This window comes from Pistacia vera, unplaced genomic scaffold (assembly GCF_008641045.1).
Source record: "Pistacia vera cultivar Batoury unplaced genomic scaffold, PisVer_v2 Contig195, whole genome shotgun sequence".
Lineage (NCBI taxonomy): Eukaryota > Viridiplantae > Streptophyta > Magnoliopsida > Sapindales > Anacardiaceae > Pistacia > Pistacia vera.
In genome coordinates, this window is record NW_022195996.1 from 1,055,949 (window position 1) to 1,076,173 (window position 20,225).

Genomic DNA, 20,225 nt, shown 5'->3' on the forward strand with positions numbered 1-20,225 from the left:
TTGTAATTCTGTGACAACCAATTGACTATGTCTGTGTGTACTGTATACGTTTTTTTCTTTATTTATGTTTGCTTTGGAATAAATACCCATAAATTACTCGTGTAGTTTAGATATTTGTTTAAGAACAAAAACATGTGGTGATCCAGGCGTTTGTTTCAAAGAAAATTGGGGAAGGTGCTGGTCAAATTTTTGATGTACTAGTGAATTCTATTGAATCTTGCAACAAAGGAAGAAACAGTTTCATGATTGACTATCACTTACTTGGAAAGGGATATATACCTGAGACGAGATTTGTTCTTGGCAAAATTATTTTAAAAACCATTAGTGTTGGGCTTGTTGGAGGAGAGAGGGAGGTTGATGGGGAGAAGAAAATTAAGTCACTGTTGGACTCAGTTGAGGAAAGTTGCCACCCGAGGCCCTGTGATTTGACAGAGAATGAATTTGTGAGCAAGAAAAATAGAAAGCATAGTCTAACAATTCCTGACTCGGAATCAAATCTAGAGAGAACCAAAAAGCAGAAGTTATCTGGGAAGGAACGCAGGCTTTCTCAGCAGAAGCTAAATATGAACAAGCAGGACAAGGTTTCAAAAGAGGACAGCCACCAGAAAGGTAAGGAACTCCAGAATTTGGTTGAGACTTGCCTATTAGCTGAAGAAGAAACAAAGATGACACAAGAAAACATATCAGAGAAGAAAGATTGCCATTCATCATTAGAGGAAGTGATCTCTAGGAGGATCAATAGACACAAAATATAGTTAAGGAGAAGAACAGCAGTCGGCCTCCACTGTCTAGTCTCTCCAGAAAGAAGTAACTGCATTTGTTTTTTGTACAGTATATGTTAGACTCCTTGACACAGTTTTACCTCATAATTGACAACTGACTGGTCAATACCCTTCTCCCTTAATCTTGTTTGTAATGCCATTCAACTTAATCTTCTCCATTTTTGCTTCCGATATGCAATCTCTGCAGGTGTAGTAATTTAAAGGCAGTTGATGGGTAAAGGCTACAAGTTTTGGCCTGATCATGGTGATTGGTGTTTCCATTTCTAGGCTGCAGCCTTTTTTTTTTTTTTTTTTTTTTTGTAAGAAAGAATAGAAGGGCCATTCACCAAAGTTTTTGTAGAGGGCAATTTATTATGGTGTATATATGTATACGTGGTTAGGCTTGCTTTTGTGCTTGAGTCTACCCAAACCAGCTTGATTATTATAAATATCTTTCATTCTTTTTCACTCTTCATTTTAAAGGTACCTGAAATAGTAAGAAAAACAATTTAAATGATTATTTTCTTTTATCACTTTTTTTCTTTTTATAAAAATACATTTATAGAATTGTTTCCAAAAACAATTTTCATATATAATCCTAAAAATTAGTGTAAAATTAGAAAACGATTATTAGTTGTTTTCACAGTTTTCTTTCACTTTTAATTTGAAAACAATTTTTAAATTTTATGTTAAACACTTTTCAAATGTTAAAAATTTTAAAATACAACTCAAATATTTGAATTGTATTTAGTTTTTGAAAATTATTTTTGAATCACAAATCAAATAGGTGCTTAACTTTGTAACTTTCACTTTTCCGTTTTAGTTCATATTTATATACAAAGTTAAAAATAGCAAATATCATATAACAAGGGGTCAGGCTACTTGGCTACATGACTTAATTTTGTATTACAATTTCTTAACTTAGATTCGTTACAGTTTAATAGTTGTAAATTAGAAGTTAAATATAATTATTTCATGTATTGGTTTTAAATATCTCAATATAAGTCGATTGTTAAATTTTCTACATAACACGACCTTTTTATGATAAATGAAATTAAATGGTTGGAATAATATCATACATGATATTAATATATAATTTAATGAAAATTGAATATCCATTAAAATATGTGACATTATTCTTTATTATAATTACTCATATTGTATTGATTTTATTATAAGTAATTATTGCATTATATAACTGTTTATTGTTTAATTTATTAATATTGGTTGAAATTATATAAATATGTCATTTCACATGATACAATTTCTTTGACCCATAAATACATGTAGACCTATATATCATTTGGATGTAATTAACCGGGTTATTAAGCCGACCCATATATGACCCGCTAACCCACTTCTCACCCCGATGAAAATAGGTCAAGAAATAACATGCATTAATAGTCCCCGTCAGCAGCTCAAGCTACAAACATATAGTGGCCAAAGAGCGCGCCATGAATTTGCTATTCTGATGGCAACATTCGTTAAAGCTAAAGATCGTCTTTTATCTCGTTTCGAATCATTAACTTGGATTCGGGTCCCTCTCTATCTTCTTTTAAATAGATTTATTTAGTTATTTTTATTTAATTTCTTTCTTCTGTGTGAGGCATTTCTTCAAACACTTTATAATCATTAACGTTCTTGTCATTTATTGACAGAGATTCAACCATACTTTGCAGCCCCAGATCTCCCGTAAAGTGAGGTCTGATTCTGTAACTCACAAAGGTATGCATTTGTGTGAAAGCTTGTTTTTGTGTTTTAAGTTCCATTTGTGCAGCCATTGTAATAATTTTCTCGTTGTTTTCTATTTGAGAGACTTAATTTTGGTGGTTGTTTTGGTGTAGTTGACGTGTCAAATTGGAGACGAACGGATGCGAGGAAACTTGGGATATATAGTTCTGTGATTCCACAACCCTCGTGGATTGTCTTGAAAATTCTGAGATATGAAGGTGCATAACTTTTATTCACTAACTTTTTTTTTGAGTTTTAATGTTACTAGTCATGTTTAGTTCCATTGGATAAGCTTGTTGGTATTTTTTATTTTCTTATAACTTAGAAATCCCCAACCCACTTAGCATACTAGATTTTGAAACTGGGGTCCTTGATGTTATTTGTAGTTTATAGATTATGATTGATACGTGCTGTGTGATGTGTATGTGACCAGAAGAAATTATAATTTGGAAGCTTTCCATAGATGGAAAGCCAATTCTTAAAGGGTCATTTCTGCAATTAGGTTGGACTATTGGGTAAGCATGGTTTGTGGAAAGCTGGATGTGTTAAGCCAAAGTGTTTATCATTCTGTCAAATTTTGTATTGCTACTTGTTTTATTTAATTGCAGCTATAGGTTATATAATGCATTGTATTCCACAGTTATCTTATTCTGCATGAATTTTTGTTTTTTTATTTGTTCATGTTTGTTGATACCTTTTTCTCATATGATGCAGGTTTCCAGTCTTACTTAGTTGGTGGATGTGTGAGAGATTTACTTCTGAATAAAACACCCAAAGATTTTGATGTGATCACTACAGCTAACCTTCAACAGGTTCTGTGGCACTAGTTTAGTTTTCTCCTCTTGAATTCCTGTTTGTGGTTGATGAAAAGTGCTTGTGAATGAAAAGTTCAATTTGCTGGTTTTGCAATATCTTACTGCAGGTTCGGAAGCGATTTCATCGTTGTGAGATTGTTGGACGGCGGTTTCCTATATGCCGGGTGCATATTAAAGATTCTGTAATTGAGGTCAGCTAATATAGTAATATCAAATGCTTCTGTGCTTCTCTACATCGGGCTATAATCTTCCTGGTATAAATATTTTTTGGCTTTTAATCAAGTTTCCTATCTTGATTTTTATTCAGGTATCAAGTTTTGAGACAGTGGCACATAATGCTGAAGGAAAAGAAAAATTCCTTTTATCTCAAGCTCCTCGTGGCTGTGATGAAAAAGACTTAATTCGCTGGAGAAACAGCATGCACCGGGACTTCACAATTAACAGGCATGATTGTTCTCTCGTTCATTTTTTTTTGTGTTTTCCCTTAGGAGATGATTTTTCTACTTAATGGAGTCAAAGTTGGCCTGTGATCTGAGTGTGAGTTTGGTTTTTTAAGCCATTTCAATAAAAAATTGTTTTTGAACTTGTGAAAACAGTTTATTTTACGACCCTTTTCTGAATATAATCTACGATTACGCCAATGGAATGAAAGATTTGAGGTCCTTAAAGGTAGTTCTCTACTTTCATTAATAAAATCCCTATCCATTTTTCAAATTTGATTTCAATTTGTGCTGTATGAAGTTTGCTGAGATTGGCTTTTACTCATTTTGTTTGGTGGTCTTGTGGAATCAGCTACGAACATTAATACCTGCCTACTTGTCATTCAAAGAGGATTGTGGTGGGTATTTCTATCTTTTATAACTACCGTTTTTCAGCACCTTGAAATTTTGATTAAGTGGTTGATTATGGTATCAAAGTATGCCAACTGGAAAACTGTGTGCAATCCCTGTCGTACAGCTAGGATATTGAGGGGCTTAAGAATTGCAGCTCGTCTGGGCATGTCATTTTCAAAGGATACTGAGACTGCTATACGTAAGCTTTCATCATCTGTTGAGAGACTGGACAAGGTATTTATGATGAGTTGAAGAATACCATCATCCTACTTGAATTTCTTGTTTTAGATTATTAGGCTTTTGGTGGTGTTGTATCTTCCCATTTATTTTTTGTACACGAAGAGAGTTTTTACGTTCATATCGTCCTCTTTTTCACTCACCAAGTCTACTTTTTTAAGGTTTTATCTGTGGACCCATGGTCACTGCTCATTTGCTTGTCCGGTAAATGTCACTATGTTACAACTTTTTTCACTTTATTTGTTCAGTTCAGGATAATGATGGAAATGAACTACATGATGTCTTATGGAGCAGCTGAGCCTTCTATTTGTTTGCTTCAAAGATACAACCTTTTGAAGACTTTTCTTCCATTCCATGTTCGTAATTTCTTGGTTTTCTATATACCATGTTACATCACAGATTATTAGCTTGGATTCGACTTTATGTCTAACATGTGTTCTATTGCAGGCAGCATATCTTGATGAACAGGCTAGTGAAACACCTGCTGAGAATTCCGTGATGCTAATGGTAAGCTTTGTTTTGTGGAAAAAGCAAGTTCCTCAATATGCCATGACTGTATAAATGATGAAGACCCTCCTATCATGTGAAATATAGGGATCTATGACAAGCCTTATTTTGTGTTGCAGAATAGTAATGCTTGACCTTGATTTGTTTAGAACCACAGAATAGGATGGGAAAATATTGGAATTCTTGGGAGACTATTTTGTGGTGCAGAATAGTAATGCTTGTTCATAAAGATTTCAGGATTTGTTGTTCTTGAACAATAAGTTGGTTTATTCTAGAAATTGCAAGCAGTTTGGGAATTACAATATCTGTTAGGATAAAAAAATTATTTTTGAAATATCAGCTTCGATTAAATGTATTAGTCAGCTTAAAACTAAAATTGATATATTTGCTCGTAATTTATAAAGTTTGGTAGTAAAAAACACTAGGACATTCAGTGAGGAATGTGGGATGAGATCTGGTAGTTGTTTCTAGTATGATCTGATTTCATGTTACTACTATGACCGTTTTTGCATTGGAATAACTTATGTTTTCCTTTGGATTGTTTAACTCTTGCTTGTTTTGAGCTAAATCCAATGTTTAATTCTCTTAAGACAGTGGTATACTGATGGTTTTACTTCTGGGTGTTCTTTTTTTTTTTTTTTTTGGTGCAGAAAATGTTATCTAATCTGGATAAGCTGGTTTCTTGTGATCAGCCTGCTGATTGCCATTTGTGGTGAGCAACTGTTTGCTTTTTATTTATTCATAATGATGATATTTAATCACAAGTGTCATTGTAAAATTGGTGGATTGACTCTATTGAACCTTTTTTTTTTTTTTTTATAGTTTACGGAAGTTTACGATTCTCAGTTAAACTGATGCTGCAGATTATGAAGGACCCATCTCTAATAACTCAATAATTTGGGTTAGGCCATGGGTCTTCATGGGCTTGGGTAGAATCTCCTTGGAAAACGGTTGCCAAGGGAGGGTGCCAAGCCTTTATAACCACATGCCCACCCTTTTCCCTTTCAATGTGGGAACCTACAATTCCACCACGCTTTCGCAACCGACGTCCACGTCGGCCTCTTTACCCCTTGGATGCTACGCGGCAATGTTCTGAAACCCGGACTGGACCGGCGGTTGAACCGGTCCGACCGGGTTTCGCTTATATTTCCGGTTTAAAAATAGTAGAAACCGGATTTTTACATCAGATCGTTTCAAACCATAGTTGGACTGTCTTACTGTAGCAAACCGACGGTCTAACGGTATAACAAAGAAATTCGGTCCACATCAATCCCGTCCACTGCTTAAAAATATGAAAAAAAATAAAAAAAATTTAAAACCAAAACACAAAATCAAAACCCCCAATTTTTTAATACATTTCAATTTGCTTTTGCGAGCTATCTGCCACTTTTAAAATTTTGCTTTTTGCTTTTGCCTTTATCATTTTAGTTTGCTTTTTTTTTTTTTTTTTTTTTTTTCGGTTTGCTACTTTGCCATTCGCGATCTCTAGTCCAGTCCTCTCATCGCGCTGGATCTCCTTCAAGCTTCAGCTTCAGCAGTTCAGCCTTTAAGTCTTCGCTCTTCAAGTCCTTCAATCATCCAGATCTCCTCCTCTCAATCAACCTCTTCAGGCTCCACTCAGTCCTCCATTCCGGATCTCCTTCAAGCTTCAGTTTCAGCCTTCAAGTCTTCAAAAGATGCAGAAGAAGAAAAGGAAGAGGAGGTGAGAAAAGAGAAGAGAATATGGAAGAAAGTAAAGAAGAAAGGAAGAGCGGCGAGAAAGAGAGGGAAAAAAAAAAGATGAAGTAAAGAAGAAGAAAGGAAAGATGAGGTGACGGGTGAGAAGAAGAAGAGAAGATGAGGTGACATTTGAAAATATATAATATAAAGAAGAAAGAGAGGACGGAAAGAAAGAGAGTGGAAAAAAAATGAAGGAGAAAAGAAGAAAGAGAAAGATGAAATGGCATGATAGGAAATAAATATTAAAATATAATATTTGTGATATCACCAGTCGACGCCGTCAGGGACTGTTCAGACTGGAAACCGGTCATTGAGCGAGTCACCTTTCGGTCTGGGTTTCGGAACCTTGCTACGCGGATCCCCTTTCCCTCGGGCCTCCATGCCCTTTCTCAGGGTAGCAGCCCGGGTCCAAGGTAGCCTACCACGGGTCAGCCTGCCAGTGTGCGCTGCCACATAGGCGCAGGATCATGCTCTGATACAATGATAGGAACCCACTCCAAAACTCAACATTTGACTGGGGCATGGATCTTTCATGGGCTTGGGTAGAACTCTCTTTGGAAAACCGGCTTGCCAAGGGAGGGTGCCCAAGCCTTATAAACCACATGCCCACCCTTTTCCTTTCAATGTAGGATCCTAACAGATTATAATCTATCTGTAGTAACTCAGTGCAGATAACGGAAACAACCGCTGGTGTTAAGGTGTCAGAACCAGTGGCTTTGTGGAACGATAGGATCATTCTGATGTTCAGTTGTTGTGTTGTTTATGTTCTGAAATAAACTGGGATTTGTTAATCTATTTGGACAGTGGTCATACAATTTTTTTTTTTTTTTTTTTTTTCATTTTTGCAATCAAGATTCTGTGTTTGGGATGCAATTGATGATCTTATTTTGTGTTTTGTATAGGGTAGGACTGCTGGCATTTCACCAGGCATTAGTCAGTAACCCCCAAGATGCTTTTGTGATCTGGGTTTTTGCTTCTGTTCTGTATAATGGAAAATGGGCGGAAGGTGTTAAATTTGCAAGAGAACATGCAAAAGATCAAGTTAATTTTGCTCCTGAGATCTCTGGGTTTTCTGAAATTGAATCAGATCACAAACTTGCAGCAAAAGTTACTGAGTTAGCATCTTTAGTTCAACATTGTGTCAATGGCTTGACTTTTAATGAGACACACTCTTACATGGTAAGTGCATTTAAATTTGGTGTAATATATATTGCTGATAACTTCATTGACTTTGCATTGTATAACAATTTTCTGATAAGTAGTACTTTGTCCAGCGTGTTTGTGTTCATCTGAATCTAGTATCAGATGAAGCCTCGTATCACTTTTGAATTAATAGTCACTGTTGAACAGAGTACCTGATTTCCAAAGAGATACTTCAGTGTGCCTTGTTGAGTTTTCTTTAGTAGTATACGAAGACAAAATCATCAAGCATATGTGTGATCATCCTTCTCTTCTATATTTCATGGTAATGCCTTTACATAGACAGGCATGTTATGTTATGAACTGTGTAAGTACATAAGTGTATGTTTGCTATGTGAAAAAACAGTACACAGAGATCTAATGGATCATATTTGAAGGCAAATTGACTATTTGGCGTACTATAGTGCAGACCTTACCTAAGTCTATTCTTACTTACCTGGCCTCAAACCTGAGTTTAAACTTTTCTTGTCTAGTATTCTGCAATCTGGCCTAGATAAGCATTGTGGTAACTTAGAATTAGGGCAGCTTAAGTAGTTCTTCTTTTCCCATTTTGGCAGTTAACATGATAGAAAGTTTAGCATTGCAGCCGTGGTTGTAATTCTGGGACAACCAATTGATTATGTCTCTGTGTACCATATACATTTTTTCTTAATTTCTGTTTTCTTTGGAATAAATACCCATATATTACTCGTGCAGTTTTAGATATTTGTTTACGAATAAAAGCATGTGGCTATCCAGGTGTTTGTTCCAAAGAATGTTGGGCAAGGTGTTGGTCAAATTTTTGATGTACTGGTGAATTCTATTGAATCTTACAACAACGGAAGAAAGAGTTTCATGATTGACTATTACTTGCTTGGAAAGGGACATATACCTGAGACGAGATTTGTTCTTGGCAAAATTATTTTGAAAACCATTAGTGGTGGCCTTGTTGGAGGAGAGAGGGAGAAAAAATCTAAGTCGCTGTTGGACTCATTTGTGGAAAGTTGCCACCCGAGGCCCTGTGATTTGACAGAGAATGAATTCTTGAGCAAGAAATATAGAGAGCGTAGTCTAGCAATATCTGACTCAGAATCAAATATGGAGAGAACCAAAAAGCTGAAGTTATCTGGGAAGAAAAGCAGACTTTTTGAGCAGGAGCTAAATGTGAACAAGCAGGACAAAGTTTCAAAAGATGAGAGCCATCAGAAAGGTAAGGAACTCCGGAATTTGGTTAGGGCTTGGCTATTAGCTAAAGAAGAAACAAAGATGACACAAGAAAACATATCAGAGAAGAACAATTGCCATTCATCATTAGAGGAGGTGATCTCTAAGAAGATCAATAAACACAAGAATGTAGTTAAGGAGAAGAACAGCAGTCGGCTTCCACTGTCTAATCTGAAGATTCTTGGAAATATTAATTTGAAAACCATTATTGGTGGGCTGCTTGGAGGAGAGAGGGAGGTTGATGAGGAGAAGAAAACTAAGTCGCTGTTGGACTCAGTTGAGAAAAGTTGCCACCAGAAGCCCTGTGATTTGACAAAGAATACAATTTTGAGCAAGAAAAATAGAAACCATAGTCTAGCAATTCCCTACTCGGAATCAAATCTAGAGAAAACCAAAAAGCAGAAGTTATCTGGGAAGAAGCGCAGAGTTTCTGACCAGGAGCTAAATATGAACAAGCAGGACGAGGTTTCAAAAGAGGGGAGCCACCAGAAAGGTAAGGAACACCAGAATTTGGTTGAGACTTGCCAATTAGCTAAAGAAGAAACAAAGATGACACCAAAAAACATATCAGGGAAGAAAGATTGCCATTCATCATTAGAGGAGGTAATCTCTAAGAAGATCAATAAATGCAAGAACGTAGCTAAGGAGAAGAACAGCAGTCAAACCAAAAAGACGAAGTCATCTGGGAAGAAGCGCAGAGTTTCTGAGCAGGAGCTAAATATGAACAAGCAGGATGAGGTTTCAAAAGAGGAGAGCCACCAGAAAGGTAAGAAACACCGGAATTTGGTTGACACTTGCCAATTAGCTAAAAAAGAAACAAAGATGACACAAGAAAACGTTTCAGAGAAGAAAGATTGCCATTCAGCATTAGAGGAGGTGATCTCTAAGAAGATCAATAAACGCAAGAACGTAGTTAAGGAGAAGAACAGCAGTGAAACCAAAAAGACGAAGTCATCTGGGAAGAAGAGCAGAGTTTCTGAGCAGGACGCCGTAAATATGAACAAGCAGGACAAGAAGCAAGCAGTGAAACCAAAAAGACGAAGTCATCTGGGAAGAAGAGCAGAGTTTCTGAGCAGGAGCTAAATGTGAACAAGCAGGACAAGAGCAGCAGTGAAACCAAAAAGACGAAGTCATCTGGGAAGAAGAGAGCAGAGTTTCTGAGCAGGAGCTAAATGTGAACAAGCAGGAGAGGTTTCAAAAGAGGATAGCCACAGAAAGGTAAGGAACTCCAGAATTTTGTTGAGACTCGCCTATTAGGTAAAGAAGAAAGAAGGATGACACAAGAAAACATATCGGAGAAGAAAGATTGCATTCATCATTGGAGGAGTTTATCTCTGAGAAGAAAAATAAACACAAGAATGTAGTTAAGGAGAAGAAGAGCAGTCGGCCTCCACTGTCTAGTCTCTTCAGATAGAATAACTGCATTTGTCTTTTGTACAATATATGTTAGAGTCCTCGACACAGTTTACCTCATGATTGACAACTGACTGGAAATACCTTCTGCCTTAATCTTGTTTGAAATGTAATGCCCGTGTGATCCATTCAATTATTTAACTTAATCTTTATTTTTGTTCCGATATGCAATCTCTGCAGGTGTAGTAATTTAAAGGCAGTTGATGGGTGAAGGTACAATTTTGGCATGATCATGGTGTCTCCATTTCTAGGCTGCTGCATTTTTGTTGTAAAGTAAGTGTAAAAGAGCCATTCACCAAAGTTTTGTAGAGATAGTTTCCATAATTAGCAGTTGCACCCTTCTGGAACTAACAATCCTCAAGTATTTATTAGGCGGCAATTTTCGACAACAATAGTTTAGTTGAGGCAGTAAAGGGGGAGCATCAGAAAAGAGTGTAGTGTATTTGAGTTATTGAATTGTTGATGTGGTTATTGTTGTAGTAGAAAGTTATTAAACAATAGTGTGGATATTGGGATTATTTCCTTTAACATTCTTAATAGCTTATTAATTTTATTTAGAGTTAAAGGACAGAGAATTCTACGTTTGAATGTCATGTAATGAAAAAATACTACTTGAAGTTAAAACTAGAATCATATAGGTAGAGTTGATAAATATATATTTTCTACTATTTATTTAAAACTAAAAAGTAGGTGAATTTTTATTATTTTAAAAATATTGAAAAGATTTTTGTTATTACGGTTTGATTTCATTGGCTCTATTATTAATTGAAAGTTAGATGAGGGTATTTTGGATCATGGTTTTAAAACCTGGCTTAGCTGGTTGAACCAGTTTGACCGGGAATCGGTGGTTAGATCGGCTCGGTTCATATAAAAAACTGTAATCAGCAATTGACCCGTTTTAGATCGTGGCTGGATCGGTTTTTTATGACAAACTATTGGTCCAATTGGTATAATTCGGGTCTGACAGTAAAAAGAAATAGATTAATAATTAAAATAATAAAATTAAAACCTTTTTCAGCTTTCACCCTTCCCCATTTCATTCAAATAACCAGCACCAGTAGAAAAGGAAAAATAAAAAAACCATTACCAAACAACGATATCAACTTCTTCGATCTTGGAGTTCTTTGATTCCGATTTCATTCATCAAAATCTTCAACAATCTTCAACTTCTGCCTTGAACGACTTCTGAATCTCTGATTTCTAGCTTCAGCTTTGATAGCTTCTTCTTCTTTGATCTTCGATTTTCGGCAGTTCCCACAAAGTTTGTGTATTTCATTGTTCTAACTTGTTATCGCTCTTTGTTTGCTGTGAGATTGTTTGATATTAAAGAAGTGGGTTTGAAACCTGATATTAGAAGAGGTGATTGTTTGTGTGAGAGTGGTTGTGCTTGAGGATTGAAGTGTGTAAAAATGGCTGGTTTTATTGTTTGTGTGCAGTGTGCAAAAGGGACTGCAGTGTGCGTTTTCACACACTGTTTTTGCCTGACAGTGCATTGCTGCGCTGCCATAAATATTAGTCTGCGTCGAACTAGAGGGTTATAGCCAAATGCGCCACGGTGCCTTTCTATGTGTGCGCATTTTAGCACATCTAGCACGTAGCTTGGTAACTTCTTTTGAATTTCTGGCTTTTTTTTTTCCTTTTTTTTTGGACCCCCACTTCAAGCCAGTCTACTTTACTTAAAGCTGTTTCATATACATGCTTCTCTTCGAGTGAAAGTACAAGAGCAGATTTATTTTCCATATCAATTCTAATGGTTGCACTAATCTTGTACTTGCTTCATCGATAGCAGTGGCATGATATGCAACGACTATAACGGATAATACAGGCCGGCAATCTCAGATTACTTACAGCTTTTACCTTCAAGAGTGCCATTATGTGTATTTACTCTTATTCGCATCCGATAGCCTTACTATACTTTCGATAATCTTTCGAGCTATGTATGAGTCGTTCTGCATTAAACAATAGCCATCTATATCTCCGATGATTCTGTCTGAAAGACATAAGTCTTAAGGCCTGTTCAAGCCCATGAGGCTCCTAAGTGCAAATCTAATCGGAATTGTAGGATTTTATCTTCCCCCATGACCTATCATCGGGTGCCTCAGTGGGATGATGCGGACACATTCAGATAAATTAAAAAATTAGAAGCTCGACCTAGCTATGATTGAACTATTGAATGAAATCCCCCCCGTGATGTGGCACCTCTAGCTGCATTTTCAGCCTCCACAATGACCTTCCCATTACTGAACTTACAGCATAGCTTATTCATGCGATTAAAGATCGAGCAATCCATCTGTATATGGCTGCTAATTGGCTAGCGCCTTCAGGGAGGCCTCATTCATTTGCATCCTTTGAACTCTGATATCTCTTCTCCCAGCATCTAGCTCCTCTCTGCAGACGCAATGACTCTCGCAGATCCTATCCTTTAATTATGATCTCTTGTAGCACGTAGGTTATATGACTCTTTTGATTTCCTCATGATCAGAGCTGTTTACAATAACTCCTATGGTGGATAACGCCCAATTCGGCCCTTACATTGTTCACCGTATATACGATGGCTATTTCATAGGCAAAGGCGATTATTTGGTAATTTATTTATAAAAAGTAGAATAATCTTATATCCCCATGCAGCTCCTCACGTGGTATGTCAGTACCATCGGACAGGCTAACAAACGTCGATGCTGAGCTGCTAATGACTATATCATAATCTCGGAAATTATATGTTATTTTTACAGGGAAATCTGACGAAGCGCTATCTGCAACTTGGTTGCTGCCATGTCGTAGCTCTCAAAACGATTGCGACTCTTGCGATGTGCTGCCTTCAATGATATCTTCGAATCCAGCATCTTAGTTTAATCCATCAGCAGCTGAGACCTGATATGTTTTCATCTCTCAAGATAGTCATGAATTGACACATGAAAACAGGTATTATATTGGTCCAGGAGCAATGGCGGCAAGTCAAACAGTATCTCCAGTCGCAGATGATGCCGTCCTAAAAAAACATAGTCACTCGTCTCTGTAATTCTCGAATCTAATATATGCATCTAGAAATAAAAATGCATTCATACATTACTAACAAATAGCCTCTACAATATGAGGGCCTAGCGCCCATGATTACGGAGAACGCTAGGATATCTTAGTCCTGATGGTCATATGTTCATGATCAACCCTCCCCCCCCCCCCCCTTTTTTTTTAGCCTAAAAAGGCTGCATCCAACCCAATGCCTACAGGGTACAGTATTAACCAACTTCTCATGGAAGAAATTGCCCCAGCCTCTTTTGTCTTCGGTTATGGAAAGTGCCTCAATTGTGTGTTCCCAGGTATAACAGTCGTAGATTCTTGTGCGTAGTAACATTTGTACTAATGGCCTTATACTCTATATCTCCGATTGCCAAGCGTCTACTTTCACTTGAATGCAAACCGATACCGATCACATAGCGACATTACTTGACCAGCAGTTTTTTATCTGGAATAGATATCCGGCCCTCATTATAATAATACTGCCCCCTTCAATCACGATATGGTCATTATAATTTCCGTATACCGCTAACAATTCTCTGGTTCAGCAAACTAAAGAGGAAAAAAAAAAAAAAAAAAAAAAAAAAAAGGAATCAGAGTATTTTCATGTAAAACTCAGCAACATTATCAACGATAGAGGGAGAATTGTATCCGCTCAGCTACTGGTTAAAAGCTCAATGAAATTTTTAGGCCAAAGGGTGATCATTGTCAAATAATTATTCCACGTTTTGATTTCATTAGAAGAGTAAAAGTGACAAAGATGATGCCAAACATTACACCACTTCACGTCATTAATTATAATATTTTTTCATTTTGTTTTTTTGGTTGATATGTCTTGAAATTATGCTTTGTAAATTGACTTAAAATTAATATATATCCATATGAAATCCAAAAGGGCAATACTAAACTGTTATACTTACAAACAAATTTCACAAACTTTTTCGTAAACTTTACTGACAGCTTTCAGTTTCGTAAACTCATTCTCGTAACTTTTACATGATTAGCTTTCAGTTTTGTGCAGTTGCGAACATAAGATCAAAATTTCCATATATCGATAAAGTCGTGCATGCATTTATTCAACCGACAAACTTAAACCACTTCTACTAAATCAAAAGGTAATTCCGTTTTGAATGTCTTAATCGGCAAGCTCAAATGCACTTCTTTCAAAATCAGTCAAGTCAATTGGAAAGGAAGAAAAAAATAAAGAGATTAGAGATGGAATGGTAATTACTGTCTGAAAAGTGGGGAAGTCTTATGCTCCGTTTACGTTATTATTTTATCCATATTCTAATCCTACTTCCAAAATATTTATTTATTTTATTATTTAATAAATATTAATATATTTTTTAATTATTTTTAGTCCATTAAGTTTATAATTTCATTAAATACCCCTAAAAAATTTAAAAATTAACAAAAACATCTATCCATCCATACTTGTCAGATTCAGACAACCACCGTGCAGTGGTAACCAGAATCTATCACAACAGCTTAACTATATACGATACGAGAATAGCCTGTAATTCACCAATTTGACATTTTAGGCTAGCTCACAGTGGATCTGGCTGGAAAAAAAAAGCCAGATTAACTATAGATTGGCCTTTTTCGATCGGATCCATGGTAGATCTAACAGAAAAAGGTCATATCGATGCCTCTACCACTAGATCCGATCGGTCTATACGTAATGCCATTTTTGGCCAGATTCCGATGGTGGTGGCCGAAATCTGACACTATGGATGGGTGGGGTGTTTTTGTTATTTTACAAAAATTTTATATATTAGGGTATTAGTTAAATTAGCAAACTTATAGTTTTTTGTTAATTTTTAAATTTTACCTCGTAATACTCTCCCTATTCAACTACTCAATATCATTCCCAAAATCTTATCCAAAATCTTATCCAAAATGACCAAAACAAATGGACCTTTAGCTATTGCTCGGGGGAGAAGGCCGAAGCCTCCTCGGCTAACCTTCTTTGACACAGCTTGGAGATGCAAGCCATCCTCTTCCCCTATTCATACGGTTCTTACTGACAACTCTGCTAACTCACCTAATAAAGAGAGGCCTTATCGACGATAACACATAGGTATCTTTCCCCCACAAAGAACTTTCTTGATATTTGTTATTATTACCACTATTGCTAGTATATTTTGAAAAATTGAACAACTTCCAACTTTTTTAGTGCCAAGAATTCTGCCAAAGCATGAAACTCATGGAGGGAGAGAGGGTAGAAATATAAGAAAAGATAAGATGGTGTTTAAGTTAAAGATCAGGCCGCCAAAATACTCACTCCCTTGCACTAATTTTAGAATAAATTTGGTGATATGGAAGGTGGGAACTTATTTAAAATGGTCAAAAAAGCTATCGAAGGCTTACTGATTAGAGCACTTCACAAAAGCCATGGAAGTGACTATTATTATATTTAAATATTTTTGTTTATTATTCTATATGACTATGAATATGTACACAGTTATATCCACACCCAGGTCAGAAATACTTGAATTTCTTCAACTTAATCAATAGATGTGTTGAATGTGTCTCTTTCTCTTTTTATACAGTCCATGTGGGAAACCAAACATAACCATGCAGAAATAGAGACACAAGAGAAGAGAAAGACTGAAGTTACTGTTGTGTGCATTAACACAAACATATGGAGAAATAGAGTAACAAATAGAAAAGAAATAATGCATATCCCTTGGTTCAATAAAATTAAAATACAAATGGAGTATTCATATGCTTTGTAATCTTCAATATAATTATTAGAAGCACGATAGCTTCTTTCCAATACTCGGCAGCTTGAATGAACCAAGCACTGCAATTTGAGAATCTCCTAAGGAATGGCTCTGTCTTCTTGGTGAGAATGGCAGTCAAATCTTTTTGCAGAGCCCTCTACTCTAGAGATTACTAAAATATTAATCACAATGTGCATGTTTCTATCACATCTCCCATGTAATTTTAACAAGTTTAGGACTTATACTCTTGTCTGAATAAATCTGAAATAAGTAAAGATAAAGGTGGGTGTTCGTTGCTGTTTGGCCATCACACAATCGTCACAATCCTGTAGGAATTGTGTCAACAATAAAAACGTTTTGAAAATAAAAGGTTTCTTGTAGCAAGTCTTGAGGCCGAATAACATTTTGATTTCGGAAACACCTTTTGTCAATTCACTTCACAATATAACTTTATGGAGACAGAAAATCTAATCTTACATTAGGCATAGATAAAATTGCCCATGATTGGATATATAAGTTATGACTTTTAACACCAGAATGCAAAAAATGAGGGTAAATGGGTGCTTTAAAACCAAGGAAAAAGTTATCCTTCTTGATAGATTGAGAGTAAAAATATCATTCAGTTTTCTACGTTTCAATGAAACTAGAGAACAAAGTCAAAAGTATCGGTGATGTCTGTATTTTTCGGTACAAGTGTCAATAAGGAGTTCCTATTCTGTAGAATTTGAGAAGATATTTCCACGGCAAAAGTGAGTGGTTGTATGAACATGTGTGATTTTTACGTATAAGTAGCAGCGCCAGCAGAGCTAACTTACCATACCCATATACATATATAATAGTTCACTCTCTGATAATTAATTTTCTGTGTTCTTGTTAGTTATATATGGAGGTTTCTCAAGTTTTATCAAAGATTGATTCTAATGTCAGGTGGCAATACCAACCAGCGCGCTGCCGCATTTTGAGAGTTTTGGAGGACGTGATTTGTTGGTTAGAGACTGGACTGCGAATGGAGATTTCATTCTCGACTAGGAAGAAGGCCATCCCGAGCCTGTTTTACTGGTGATTGGGTTAGATTTGCTCAAGCTAAGCGTCCAACTTAAGATTTACTCATCTTTACTCAGCTGGAACACGGTCAATACAGAGTTGAGGTGTTTTAGAGAGACCGTTTGAGTATTGGGTCAAAAAGTAATGTGGATTCATGTGGATAAAGCTTCAGCTTAGGTTCATCCCCACGCATGCATGCTACGACGTCTTGAGGTTGAGTGTGTTCAAATAATGAAGCTTTTTAGTCTTCTTAATATCTCTGTTTTTGATTTTGTTGGTGTAGAAGTACAGTCCTTGATGGTTGTAATTTTGATATGTTTTTCTAGCCCCCGAGTCTCTTTGTAGTATTCCTCAACACTTTAAAATGTTTTCCGCGCGGCGACTGGGATTCTGGGAATGTTTAATTGTTGTAAGATCTGCAACAGTTTAAACTGTTTAACGCAAATCATGACCACCAATTTTAAAAAGGGTTAATAAGTAATTTTCTTGGAAATTGACCACATACATCTATGATTTGAGTAATGCTAAATAATAACTCTCTCATAATCCTCGATGTGTCAACTAGTCGTTATTCAACTCGCAAAATAGGTCTTATCTATTTGTATGATCCCGTCTACCCATTTGTTAGCTAACCAGTATAAGCCATTATGTCAGAGGTTGTGAGAATCCTACCCGCTTGAGGTTGTGGCCTTTAACGACCATATCTAGGCAAGATATGGCCGTTAAGAGCCAGATCTCACCCAGATCCGCGGATAATGGCTATGGATATGACAAAAATGGTTGAAATAGATCTAGTCATTTCCAACCAGATCTACTCCGATATGACAGTTTCAACCATCAATAAGCTAGAAAACGGCCATATCGGAGCCTCTCGATGACTCTCAGTGACTCTTGGCGACTTTTGGCGGCGGTGGTTGGCAGCTGCTGAGAGGTGACTAAGTGGCAGTAATGGTCTGTAATTGTTTTAAATATAAAGGCATTATTATCTAAAAACTTAATTAAACAAAGGTAAATTGTAATAGTAGATTAATGTAAATTGATTTAAAATAAGGGTATGTTCAAAATTTTTATTAATAAAGGATAAAATTATAATAAAAATAGATAACTAAATAATCTTTAAACTGATAAATGGAAGTTATCAGATTACCTTCAATATTACAACAGTAACTACTAGTGGTATTAGAAAAATTACCAGAATCTTATTGTGTTGACAATTAAATATAATAATCAATAATAGAAGATGACAGTACCTCAATAATCTTTTATAGCCTCTAAACCCAAATGCCACAAAGAGTATTGTTGCTCCCATACTTACTAATCTTTAATAACAAGCGCTTTCAAATTCTAAATACAAACTGATGTTAAAAGAGGTTTTCCCTTAGCTTACCAAAAACTGTACGTTTAATACTAGTGTATAGGAAGCCCGCCTGTATTTTCCAAAAGTGAGTCAATGAAAACTGATGTTAAAAGAGGTTTCCCTTGCTTACCAAAAACTGTACGTTTAATAATACGGCTGTTAGGAAGCGCCGGTGTATTTCCAAAAGTGAGTCATGAAAATTTCTTCCCCTCTTTGATTTTTTATCCATATGGGCAATCAGTCAAATTGCGTTTAAATCATAACTTTTTTAACTCTGAACTAGAGGCCTAAAGCAGCTAGGTACTGAATTCCAAAATATCCCATTCTACACGTGTGCAACTCAAATATCTAAAGCATAACTTTCAAGACTTTAATCCAAGTCTGTATTATCATATAATCCGGTAAACAAACAAGGTAGTGTTAATCTGGATAAGATTGTGCACTAATTTCTATACTGGGAGACTGGATGTTGCATATCTCTTTGGTTCGACAATTAATCATCCAATGGAGTATTCCATAGCTTTGTAATCTTCAATATATTTTGCGATTCATATAAATATTAGAAGTGCTATAGCTTCTTTCCAATACTCGGCCGTTTGATTGAATTTGAACCAGGTCTTTGATGATAGAACGGTATTAAAAGAGGGTTCCCTGTAGGCGAATCTTCAAGTTTCAACTTTCAATGTCACAATCTAACCTCGTTGCAAGTGTCAATAAAAAGTCAGTCTTTGGTGGTATTGAATAAAAATTGATAAGAGCAGACAAAAAAATAGAAATAAATTTAATAAAATGGATATTATCAATGAATGGGAAGAATAGGAAATAAATAAGATCTAAGACCCCATGTGGATGAGACTGATAGAGATAGGCTGGACGGAGTGAAGAGCAAAGAGAGAGAAGTGGACTGGAACGGTACTTGTAACTAAACGAGGGGTGGCCTTTACGCGCGGCTTCGTTTCTTTCGAAAAAAAAAAGACGTTTATCTTTAGACTGACTCATGTTACAGTTATCGACGGATGTGCACCGATTTTATGCATTAATGACTTGATAAAATCCTGACGTTGATTCATTATAAATAATATTAATTAATGATCAGGATTTTATCACGCATTCAATAATAATTTCGGTGTACAATTTTTAATAATTCTATCATTTTCCTTTAGAAATTGCGTGGTTATTGTAAATTCAAAATTGTAATAGAAGCGATTGCGATGTGCGGAAAATGGTGTCTGCACGGTGGCGCTAACTTAAATGAGTAAAACGAACTAGAACACTTCACAAAAGCCATGGAAGTGACTGTTATTGTTACGTTTACAACGGTTTTATATCCACACTATTACCAAAACCAGTCAGAATTTCTTCAACTTAATACAAAAATTATTATAATTAAAACATGTGGTGTAATATTGAGCACTGACATCTCTACTTGGAGATATGGAGTGTTGTCTGAAACTAGGGGTGTTCAAAAAAATTGGTTAAAATGAAACTGAAGAGTATTCTGGGTTTGGTTCGGTCCTATTAGAACAATCATCAATGGGTAGGTTCCGGTTCCAAATTTTTAGAACCGAAATCAAGAACTAGGAACCGAGTATAATAAAATAAAATTAAAGATTAGAGGGGTTAATAAAAACTTTGTAGAAAAAGTAATGTAAATACATTTTATT

The 20,225-nt window shown here is 35.9% G+C and overlaps 1 protein-coding gene across 1 annotated transcript; it reads left to right on the top strand.

Moving 5' to 3' along the window:
• The first annotated feature begins 2,191 nt into the window (after nt 1-2,191).
• Nucleotides 2,192-10,491, top strand: LOC116127790. The gene is made up of 15 exons (XM_031413446.1): nt 2,192-2,298; nt 2,420-2,486; nt 2,606-2,710; nt 3,207-3,304; nt 3,415-3,498; nt 3,615-3,751; nt 3,904-3,976; nt 4,100-4,145; nt 4,265-4,374; nt 4,626-4,733; nt 4,825-4,884; nt 5,535-5,596; nt 7,506-7,782; nt 8,542-9,990; nt 10,083-10,491. The coding sequence occupies exons 1-15, from the start codon at nt 2,233-2,235 to the stop codon at nt 10,176-10,178; spliced, it is 2,838 nt and encodes a 945-aa protein (XP_031269306.1). The 5' UTR covers nt 2,192-2,232; the 3' UTR covers nt 10,179-10,491.
• Nucleotides 10,492-20,225: the final 9,734 nt, after the last annotated feature.

What these genes read in the sequence shown, in the direction of transcription:
- LOC116127790 (XM_031413446.1), top strand. Translation starts at nt 2,233, where the DNA reads ATGGCAACATTCGTTAAAGCTAAAGATCGTCTTTTATCTCGTTTCGAA. An exon ending in GAAAATTCTGAGATATGAAG is followed by an intron (nt 2,711 to 3,206) that starts GTGCATAACTTT and finishes CATATGATGCAG; the next exon opens with GTTTCCAGTCTTACTTAGTT. An exon ending in AGAGCAGAGTTTCTGAGCAG is followed by an intron (nt 9,991 to 10,082) that starts GACGCCGTAAAT and finishes GTTTCTGAGCAG; the next exon opens with GAGCTAAATGTGAACAAGCA.